This window comes from Numida meleagris, chromosome 17, assembly GCF_002078875.1.
Source record: "Numida meleagris isolate 19003 breed g44 Domestic line chromosome 17, NumMel1.0, whole genome shotgun sequence".
Classification (NCBI taxonomy): Eukaryota; Metazoa; Chordata; class Aves; order Galliformes; family Numididae; genus Numida; species Numida meleagris.
In genome coordinates, this window is record NC_034425.1 from 6,688,228 (window position 1) to 6,699,580 (window position 11,353).

General features: G+C 54.9%; 1 protein-coding gene across 1 annotated transcript; it reads left to right on the top strand.

The window, feature by feature from the left end:
* On the top strand, positions 1-9,819 carry FAM20A (FAM20A, golgi associated secretory pathway pseudokinase; the record flags this gene model as incomplete). Its single annotated transcript, XM_021414614.1, is given in 11 exon segments — positions 1-106; positions 3,471-3,655; positions 4,161-4,211; positions 4,481-4,559; positions 4,960-5,052; positions 5,450-5,565; positions 5,834-6,014; positions 6,249-6,358; positions 6,468-6,549; positions 6,624-6,683; positions 9,170-9,819. Coding segments are annotated over 11 exon segments (1,328 nt in total), but the record flags the coding sequence as incomplete, so codon positions are not given.

Below are 11,353 nucleotides of genomic sequence, written 5' to 3' on the forward strand. Positions count from 1 at the left end.
CCCACCCGCTGTACCGCGCCGCCGCCCCGCCGGGCCCCGCCGAGCCGCTGCTGGGCGCCCGCGAAGCTCTGCGCTACTACCGGCGGAAGGCGGCCCGCTGGAACAGGTGCGTCCCGCCGCGCGGCACCCCGACACGGCACCGCCATCCCCGGGCACCCCGAACCCAGCGTCCCATCCCCGGGCACTTCATCCTTCAGCACCTGTCCCCAGGTACCCAGCCCCCGGCACCTCGTCCCCGAGCCCGTATCTCCAGGTATCCATCCCCGGTACCCCCATCTCCAGGCATTCATCCCCAAATTCCAATCTCTGACCACCCCATCCCCAGGCATCCCAAACCCAGCACCCCATCCATGGGCATCCCATTCCTAGGTTCCAATCTCCAGACACCCAAACCCAGCACCTACCCCTAGGGACCCATCTCCAGGTACGCATCCCCAGGTTCCAATCTCTGGGTACCCCTCTCCAAGCACCCTCCCAGCACCCCCTGCATGGACACCCCTCAGATATCCCTTGCCCAGACACCCCGACCTGCGTGTGCAGGTGGCCCGGTCTGTGCCCAGCTCCTGGCTCTCTGCTGTCCTCCCCATTGCCCTTTTCTGCAGTGCCCCATGGGTCACAGGGCTGTGCGTGAGGGTTCTGCCGGGAGGGGGCTTCCTGGGGTCCCTGCTGGGGGAGCTGAGGAGGGGAAGGGTGCTGGGGTGCAGGGTGAGCCCCTGCCAGCTGTGCAATCGTGGGGATAAGTGCCTTCTTCACTCTGCATCAGCCGTGTGGGGGCAGAACGGGGTCAGCCCCTGGGTGCTGTATCCCAGAGCCATCTCTTTTACACCCACCAGCAGGAAAGCTTTGCCCATTTCCAGTTCCCAGTGTGGCACCGTGCAAGAGGGGAGGGATCATGACCTGAGCGTGGCTCGGACCCCACCAGCTTCTTCCTCCTCTCCCTGCCCTGGGGATGCGCAGGGTGAGGCCGAGCTGTGCACTGGCCGCATGTCAGCAGGGTGGGACAGCGAGCAGTGATGAGCACACGGCTGGGAAATGCGAGGCGAGGCGAGAAGCCGGCGGGGAGCTGGGCTGAGGGCAGCACCACCCGCTGCTCCTGAACGCACTGGGCAGGGGGGGGCTGCAGCCATCGCCCACCTCCTGGTCAGGATGTCTCCTTTGTGGCCCTTCCTGTGCCCACTGCCGGGCTACAGCAGCAGCCAAAAGCAAATCCGTTAATGTACCACATCACCATGAGTGCTTGGAAGTGTGGGACACAGAGATGGGGGGAGCAGCAGGGGTTCCCAGCAGGGGAACACCCCATGTGCTCGGGGACTTGCACCAGGCTGAGCAATGCCCCATGAATGCAGCAGGGCTCGGGATGCCTGCTGGATGCTTCCCAAGGAAAAGCACCGTAGGGAGGTGGGATGCGACCAGGACCAGCTCCACAGTGCACACAACCTTACCATGGAGCACCCAATGCCAAGTGCACTGCTGTGATTTCCAGCCGAGCCCCTGCTGCTTCGCACCCGCCCTCTCCTCTTGTTGGCAATGCAAATTGATCGTGGGGTAGGAAGGCACCTGCCACGGTGCATTTTGTCAGCCCACCAGAGTGATCTGTGCCTCAAGGCCCCTCAGCCACAGCAGCACACGGCCCACGTCCTCCAAGCACGGGGACATCCCTGGGTTGACAGTGGGATCCGTGCAGGACCGGGCAGCCCTGGCTTTCCCAGCCCATGGGTTTAGCAGAGCGTGGTGTAGGTAAGGGCTGCACACGAGTTCCCAGGTGTGACACATCCTACAAGGTAAAATGAGGTCAGAACTGACCCTATGGCCATCCCATGTGGGGCATGAACAGCGGGGCTGTCAGCACAGCACCCATCTGAGTGGGACCAGCTGCAGCTCAGCCCTGCACCTACAGCGCAGCACGATTTCTGCAGGCAGGTAGAAATAAATTGGTCTGGGCCCTCTGCCTGGCTTTCTCGTGGCCTGGCCCTGGGATGTGGCATGTTTCAGATACGGGTGGTGAGGAGAACAGGGCATTGTGCATCCTACCTGCACACAGAGCTCTGCCATCTCACTCCCATTCCTGGCACTTTGGGTAGGGGAAGCTGACTGCAGGGGTGGCTGATGGGGATGCAGGAAGGGAATAGCAAAAAAAAAAAAAAAAAAATCCATATCTCTTCAAAACAAACAAAAAAGAAAAAAAAGAAAGAAGAAGAAAAAAAGCCAATCCCAGAGCTTGTTTTTATCCTTGATAGCACAATTCCATACCCCAAACTGTGTGACTTGCTCAGTACCAAGCGCTCAGCCCGGTGACACGGGGACAGTGGCACCCTGTGCCTGGTGCCTCCTGCAGCCCAGCACTGAGCAGAGCCTGGGCTTGTTCATAGCAAGTTATACGTGGTCCTGCTTTTTACGTTATTATGTCTTTAGCAGAGGGCTGTTCTTAAAGGGAAATATTTCAGGCATCCTGGAGGGAGCGGCGTTTTGGGGTTGAAGGCTCTCAGGGCCGCTGGCCCCCAGCCCCGTGCCCGCTGCCTCCCCTTGCACAAAGGCTGCATTTTTTTCCCCATCAGTAATGCTCTGCTCACCGCCACGAGGGGCGGGGGGGGGGACAGGCTGCGCGCATGGGAAGTGGGAGAGCAAATATGGTAAAATATGTGGGCAGCTTCCCTGGGGAAAATTCCTGCGTCATCCTGCTGACACGCACTTGGGGCTTCGCTGTCCCCATCTGCATTTGTGGGGCCGGTGGCATCCCCAACCCACTGCTGGCTGTGAGGAGTGCCACGCATCCCTCCTTCCCCACATTTCTTCCCAAATATCCCTGAAACACGTCCCTCGGACCGGACTGACCCCGCTATCCACATGCTCCACGGGGAGGGGGTGGGAGCCCTACAGAACCCGCTGCCTGGGACAGGGGTAGTGCATCTCAGGGCCCTGCTGGTTAATGAACCACTCGCTATCGGCCCCGGCTCCTGTTTGCCTTCATGGAGGTATCTTGGCACTTTCAATGCAAACTGAACTCGGTTTTCCCTTTATCACGAGCGCAGATGCCGCGCACAGCTCTGCCGATGTTAATGAGAAACCAGTGCTGTCAGCTGGGGGATAAATGACCTTTTGATGGCAGTTCAGCAAAGCTTGGGTCCAGTCAGAGGGAAAATGGCTCCTGGAGACAAACCTCTGGTTTGTCACAGCTCCGCCTGCCAGAATGGGGCAAGTTTGCCCCAGTTTTACCAGTTCTGGGGCAGTGTGGTGCCAGGTGGCCCCTCTGCATCCCCACTGCCCAGAATGAAGGCTGTAGGGGGCACGGTGGGCAACCTGGAGCTCCAGCAGTCATGCTGCCTGGCACCTCTGGATTGGGGAAAAATCCCCAGCACAGCAAAAGCTTTCTGCACCCATCCCATAACACAACAGCCCCCAAGCTCTGCTCCCAGCACTGAGGGTTTCCATCCTCCACCCGTCCCCTTCACCCCATGCTCATTCCCTTCCAGGAGACACAAGCTCTACAGGCAGGAGTTCAACCTTACAGCCGGGGCCGCACTGCTCCCGCTGCGTCCCGAAGCCAGCTGGCTGCAGTTCCACCTGGGCATCACCCGGGATGGGCTGTACCCTCGCTCCAGCCCCACCGTCAGCAGACTGCTGCAGGACATGCATAACTTTGCCACCGTCAGCGCTGGTGAGTGTTGCAATGCAGGACTCTTAGCCCTGTGCTGGCTTCCCTGTGGGTTTTGTGCTGCGTGATTGTCATTGTGTTGCCTTGAGATGGGAGAAGGGCTGGGCTGTGGGCCTTCCGGTGTCTTTAATATATAAAGGGAGCTTATAATCAGAAGGGACTCTGGCTTTTTACATGGTCTGATAGCGATGGGACAAGGTGCCCCATCCCTGCTCAAGGCTGGGTTGCACGGAGCCCTGGGCAGCCTGAGCCAGTGGGTGGGAACCAGCCCAGGGCAGGGGTTGGGGCTGGGTGATCTTTAAAGTCCCTTCCAAGCCAAGCCATTCTATGATTCTAAGACTTTTGGTGCACCTCGGAGCCATCCCAGGGTCTCGCTGCATTGCAGCTCTGGCCAAGCCCCCAGAGAAGACTGCACCCATCAAAGCGCACCAACAGCTGTGCATGGGGTGGGCAACAGGAGGGCGAGCCCTGCACGGCCCCTTCCTCATGGCTTCTCCTGCCCTTGCAGACTACAGCCAGGATGAGAAAGCTCTGCTGGGAGCCTGCGACTGCAGCCAGAGTGAGTGCATCCTCCCAGGACTCCGTGCCATCTTTGCTTCACCCAAGTGGGGAGGGTGGCACTGGGTCCACCCCCAGCTTCCAGCCCCGCACTCTACTCAGGGATAAACCCCACGGCCCCACAAAGGATGGGATGGGGATGCCAAGACACCGGTGTGCCAGTGAGGGGAGGAAAGAGTCCCCAAGGGGACCTAACAAATGGACTTTGGGAGAAGTGCATGGCGCCTGGAGGTGCGGATCACCAGCACCTAACGTCCCCTTTCCCCCCAGTCGTGAAGCCCAGCGGCGTGCACCTGAAGCTGGTACTCAGGTTCCAGGACTTCGGCAAAGCCATGTTCAAGCCCATGAGGTAAGGAGAAGCCCCGCTGCCCATGATGAGCAGCTGGGAACACTGGAGCTCACTGCAGTGAGGGCATCCTCAGGCAAGGACGGGCACGCCACATTGCATCTCTTGTCCTTTGCTCAGCGAAGCCACATTAAATTATTAAAGCTACCTTTAATTATTACTGGCTGCTTGCTCCCTCCCCTGTAGCATGCAAACACCAGTGTTCCCACGTCACTTATTGACAGTGGAAGGCTCTTGTTCTGTAGATGCCAGACAGTGGAGGACCTCAGGGCACTTTTCTCCTGCAAGATGCTGTCACCTTAGGGACCGCACATCCCCAGCGCTGCTTTTGTTTCGTCTCTCCCTGGCTCTCCATGGTACAGCCGCACGCACACCCCAGGATTGACCCCTGGATCTCTTCCAGGCAGAAACGCGAGGAGGAGACGCCCGAGGACTTCTTCTACTTCGTGGATTTCCAGCGGCACAATGCTGAGATTGCAGCCTTCCACCTGGACAGGTACGAGAGGAGCCATGCCAAGCGCCACAGAGTGCTGGCCATGGGTTGGCGATTGCTTGGCTGCACCATGCTGGGGGAAATTCTCACTTTGCCTTGCTCCCTGCAGGCTGGGCAGTGATGCACAGGTTGCAGCTTTGCTGCATGCACTGGGTCCATCCTGGGCATCGACCCAGCTGAGCTCTGGGTGCCTGGTTTGTTTTGGAGAGATGCAGTTTCAAACTCACAACTAACGAGCAATTAACCCAGGAGCCTTTTCCAGCAATCCCAGTTTCACCACCATTGGGGAGCAGCCATCAAGAAGGCAAAGAGTTTGCCAAGGGGAAGGGCGTGGGCAGCATCTCCCCATGCAGTCAGGTCCCTGCGCACCGCGTGTCGCTGAGCTGCTTTCCTCGGGCAGGATCCTGGATTTCCGCCGGGTGCCCCCCACTGTCGGGAGGCTGATCAACATCACCAAGGAGATCCTGGAAGTCACCAGGAATGAAATCCTGCAGAGCGTCTTCTTCGTCTCGCCAGGTAGGCGAGCACTTGGCTGCCACGTGTCAGTCCTTCAGGTGGGAAAAGATGATGGGCTGTGCAGGATTGGAACTGAGGTTCCTGTCCTACTTCCTGACCTTTCCCCAAGCATGGGACCGAGTCTATCCATTGACCAAAACCCAGGTTCCCTCCACGATTTGGCAGTTCACATACATTACAGTGCCCATTGCGTGGTGAGGCAGGGGTCAGTCCAAGCTCCACTGCAGCCCCATAGCTCCTTTCCCCAGTTCTCTCTGTTCTCCTCCAGCCAGCAACGTGTGCTTCTTTGCCAAGTGCCCATACATGTGCAAGACAGAGTACGCGGTGTGCGGGAACCCCCACCTGCTGGAAGGGTCCCTGTCCGCCTTCCTGCCATCCCTCAACCTGGCGCCGCGGCTCTCCATCCCAAACCCATGGATCCGCTCCTACTCGTTAGATGGAAAAGAGGAGTAAGTGGGTAAATGCTGCTGCTTCATATATATGCCTTACAGGGAGTGTGTGGGAAGGAGAACGAGCAGGATACTGACTGTGAGTGGACTAGAGTAGACTGTAGAGTAGACCACAGAGTGGAGCAGGCTGTAGAGTAGGGTAGAGTAGAACAGCCCCAGTTGGGACTGGATCACCAGCTGGGGCACAGCAGCGGCCCACACTGACTGTGTGCCCCCTCCCCTGGCCTCCTGCAGGTGGGAGGTGAATCCACTCTACTGTGACACCGTGAGGGAGATCTACCCCTACAGCAGTGGCAACCGCCTGCTTAACATCGTTGACATGGCCATATTTGACTTCCTGATAGGTACGATTGCAGCACTTCGTGCCGATTGGAAAGAAAACACAGGATAGGTCTGAAAATTACTCAGGCATTTGCATGGGGAAACTTGCTGCTCTTGTCCTTCCTTTACCAGGGAACATGGACCGCCACCACTATGAGATGTTCACCAAGTTTGGAGACGACGGCTTCCTCCTGCACCTGGACAACGCCAGGGGGTGAGGCTGGGAGGCTGGGGGAGCGGGCAGGCCACGGGCAGGCGGTAACACGTGGTGCTCTCTCCTTACCCCAGGTTCGGGCGGCATTCTCACGATGAAATCTCCATCCTGGCCCCGCTCTCCCAGTGCTGTGTGTAAGTGCCAGCTTCATTTTCTTTCCTGGACAGATTGGTTCCCCCTGGACCGGCAGCACTGGCTGCTGGAATTCACCTGGGAACCCAACCAAACAGCAGAGCATGGAAACCACCGGTTATCTCCAAAGCAGGAATTAAGCTTTTATATCACTCAGAGTATTAAGCTGCTCGGCTGTGTCATACAGCCATCATTCCTGGACTTCATACTTACCATTCCAATGGACCCTATCCCACGAGAACCCCCTGAATAACCCTAACACCCAGGTGAGCTTCCCAAGTCACCACAAAGAGCTCCTTTGCTTAGCAGCAGGCAAGCATCAGATGCTTGAATGCCCACCAAAGCATCCGTCTCACGCACAAAAAGGCTTTCACTGACTTCTCTGTTGGCCCAAAGCCTTCCAGAAGCATCCCCTTGAATTTCCCAACCCATCAACACGAGGTGCTGCCAGCCCCACTTGTCTGTATGTACTGACATAAAACCTCCGTCCACCAGCTCTGACAGTTAATCAGGTTTCTTCTCATGGCATTAAGGAGAAGCCCATCAATTTTACCGTTTGAATCCTATCTTGGCCACCCTTTTATTATTATTAAGCCACATAAATCAGCAGCTGAAAGTTCAATTAAAAAGGCGGGTGAAAAAAAAAAGCTGCTCCTCCCTGCGGTTTCTCTTTAGGAGATCCCTAACCTATTTCCTTGCTGTACCTGCTCTGTGTAAGCCTTGGGGTGCTAATTGCACTCTCCCCATATATTTGTATTACTGGATCTAATTTTAAGAACTGCTGTTTGCACCGAGTGACACTTTCCATTTATAACTGCAGCTCACAGTGACTCCTGCTGCTGAGCTCCTATTTTGTGCAGTTCACATTAACTCTGCCTCTTCATTTGACCTAGCAGCACTATCCACGGGTCACATCCTTCCTGTTCCCCCAGATCCACCTCCCAGAAGCTGTTCTTAATTTAGATAGGATGAGCTGCAAGTCACACCTTTAATGAGCCAGCTATGGGCAAGAACTGCAACTCGTGCTCCTACAGGAGCCACCTGAAGCCTCATTTCCTACAGCAGCCAGCCCATTAGGAATGGGGGAGCATCCAGAAGGGCTCCGAGCTCGGCTTCCTGCAGCCTCCTGGTGTTTTTACCCACCTCTCACAGCTCCCTTCCAGTCCTTGTCTCGTTTAGTGAAGATTGCTCTTCTCCTCTCCCAGCTTTGATGCTTTTGATAAGCCTGAAAACAGCCCCCAGTTTGTCCAGCACGTGTATCTTCTGGGCTCACAAGGTCCCTCAAAGGCTCTGGGTCAAACCTTCAACAAATCACAGAATCATTAAGGTCAGAGAAGACCTCTAAGGTCATCAAGCCCAACCACCACCCCCTCCCACCTTGCCCACTGCCACATCCCTCAGTCAGGAGTTCTCATTGCAGAGGGGAGCAGAGCCAGGGGCAAGATTTGCACCTCACGCTCCTGCCCGTGTTCTGCCAGTTCCTTAAGCAACCATTAAGCGCTGGATGAGCCGTTCCCCACGGGGTCTGACCGCCCCATTCCCTACCTCCAAGCACCACTGCTCGCAGCAGAGCAAACACAGCTGGTGTTTATCCACAGCAGCTCCTAAGTCACCCCACAGCTCTGCTCCGGGCAAGTGCAGCACCTGAATGGCATTTCCCATTGCAGTCAGAGCCCCATTGCTGTTAGTGACCAATGTCCTGGGTAAGGAACAGGACAATCCTGCACCTGGCCAAGGTGCTTCTGACCACATTTTTCTCCACGTGGAAGTTCTGGCTGAGCTAAGTCAGCGTGGTTCCACAAACACGGGCTGCCATCTTTCCAAAACTGAAAAGGCAATAGTTGAGATCTCCGATCCCTTTCGGTAGTAGAGACGCTGAAATCAAAATACTTCTGCTGAGGATTAAACAAATCATTTCAGAATACCTAGTGTCATTCACCAAAGCATGCCAAGATTACGGCTTTTCATCCTGCCTTCTGTCAAAGGGAAATATTTCATCCTCAGTACCTCTTCAGGCACAATGGCAGGTCAGCTCCGGGAAATATTCTCTTTTTGCTCAGTTTTGAGAGCTTTTTCCTCATTCATCACCAGCTGAGATACGCCGCTGCAGTTTATCCCTCCCTCTGCCCCATAAATGTCATCTCTGGTACCGTGGCACTGCCCTGCAATCATCTGGGGAACTAGGTCATCTCCGACTCAGAGGAAAAACACTCATTGCTGAGGGTTTCTAACGTGCTTTTCTCTCTGAAGACAAAAATCTGCTGTGTAAGTACTCTGTAGCCTAAAAAATAATTAAGAACCAGAGGTTTCCGCCGAAATGTTCCTTCCAGTAGGAGAGCTATTTGTTGCACATACTGTTGTCAGATATCTGGAGCTGTACCTGCCCTCCCTCCTTCCTTTCTCGGGGGGTGAGGGGTTCAGACAGCTGCCTCTTGCTGGGGTGCTGCAAAACATCAGCACTGGGATGCCTGATCTCTTTCTCTTCCAGAATAAAGCGGACGACGCTGCAGCGCCTGCAACTGCTAGCTGAGCCCGAGTACCAGCTGAGTGCTGTGATGAGGGAATCCCTCCTGCAGGATCCCCTGGCGCCCGTCCTTACTGAGCCCCACCTCCTGGCCTTAGACCGACGGCTACAGCTCATCCTGAAAGCCGTGAGGAGGTGCATAGACACGCATGGAGAAGCCAAGGTGGTGGCCAACGACACCAGGCAGCCCGAGGCTCCCGCGTCCGACAGAGTGAAGCTGAGCACTTAACAGCCCACGGCTCCTGCTCAGGGGAAGGGGAGAGCCCTGCGAGACAAGTGACAAACATTAACAGTTGTCATTTCCATCTGCAAGTGCCCGTGAGACTGAGAGGGGAAACTCTTCGGAAGATCTCCAGGGATCACAGTGGGCTCATGCCAAACTGCCGGGCTCGGTGCGGTGTGGCTGCAGCAGGTCTTTGCACCCCAAGCACCAGCTCTGGGGGGAAAGCAGAGATCTGGTTTGCAGCTGGGCATGCCTTGTGGGTGACGGGGACACACGCAGCCCGCAGCTTGCTCAGCCTGCACAGGAGCTTGGTCTTGCTATGACGGACACAAGCAAGAACCAAGGATAAGGCTTGAATAAAGAGATGCCACGAATATTCTCCTCTTACTAAGTCTGTGTTCTGTAATCAAGACTGTGCATGTGAGAAAGGAGCAACCTTACTCTGAGACAAGGTGACACATTGGTTAACGTGGTCAGACTGGAGCACACCTGCACAGCACCCACCAGCAGACGGGGCCCTGCAACAGAAAGCAACCAGCCCACTCCACTTCCATGTGAGCACACTGCCCAGAAGCCCACTGCCTTGCAGGGCAGTAAGATCACTTCTATTTTCACCTGCCTTGGGGGTGGAAGAACTGGGCTGGGTTATAACAGAAAGGCAGGAAAAAAAATATATATATGTATATTTAGATACAACTACTCAGAGACATAGGACTGTATTTACAAGCCCAGAAGCCACCCACTTCTGGTCAAAATACTTTGCTGAAGGGGAGGGCTCTGTCTTAGGACATCTTCTTGCTTTAAAGTCACTCAGCTTATCAGAATTTCCTGGAAAACAGAAATGGCTCCCTCTTCCTCCCCTTATCTCTGTGTATTTTGAGGAGAAGCAATAGGAACTGAAGGCCAAAAAAGAGCAGAGAAGGAGTTATCAGAGATCTTTCAATTTGTAAGCTTCCCCTTGCCTCCCAAGGACAGGGCTTAAGCGTGGTTTGATTACTGCAGCTCTTTAATAGCTTTTTGCTTCAGCTGTTCAAGAATGATTACACTGAGCTTCTTGGCAGCCTAGGGAAAGTCGTTGAGAACTTTGTTGATCATTTATCATCCTTAAAGAAAAAGAAACAATCAGTCTACTAGAAGTTCATTCTGAACTAACCTTTCAGTTAAACAAAAGCCATCAACAGCACTGCAGGCTTCTCAGGTTCACAGCAAGCTGTGTCACCTTCCTTGATTGTCTTCTTAGGCTGGAATTCTGCCCAACCTAATGAGGACTCGGTGATGCTGGCACGAAGCGCCTGGGCCATGCAAGGAAGTAACAGAGCTGGTTTGGCCACCACTGTTGTTTTTCCACAGGGAGCTGCAGTGAAGCTCAATCCAACCCCAGAACAAACGTACGACTGGCTGCCTGTCTTCACTCTGTAAAGGGACTGAAGAGATTGTAGGTGTAATTTGAGTACGTCCCCGCAGGTTCTATTCATGTTTGAGGAAGCTGGGAATGTTTCTGCTTAACACAGAGGGCCCAATATTCTGAAGCCACAAAGGTCAGGAAAAGAAAAGCTCCAATGCACAAAACCTAAGAGCGAACAAAAAACCCAGCCCAGCAGGCTCCCCCAGTCCATCCTGATTCAGCCACGTCCTTCCACTTCCAGCTTTCACCTAAGCACATTGTAGATAGCCTCAATCAAACAGAATTCTCAACAGCGGTGGGCTTACAGACCTTTTCTTTTTTGCCATGTACTCCTGTGAGCAGATAATAGATGAAATGAAAGGACTTAACTCACTCTCAGCACGCACCACCCGCAGCTGTTTCAGTATGGGATGCTGTATTCCCAAAGTTGCATCTCCCTCTACTGGTGATTTTTTGTGCACATAACACTCAATCCCAGAGGGGATTCAGGGCTGGGAGCAGGGACTGGAACTCAAACCTC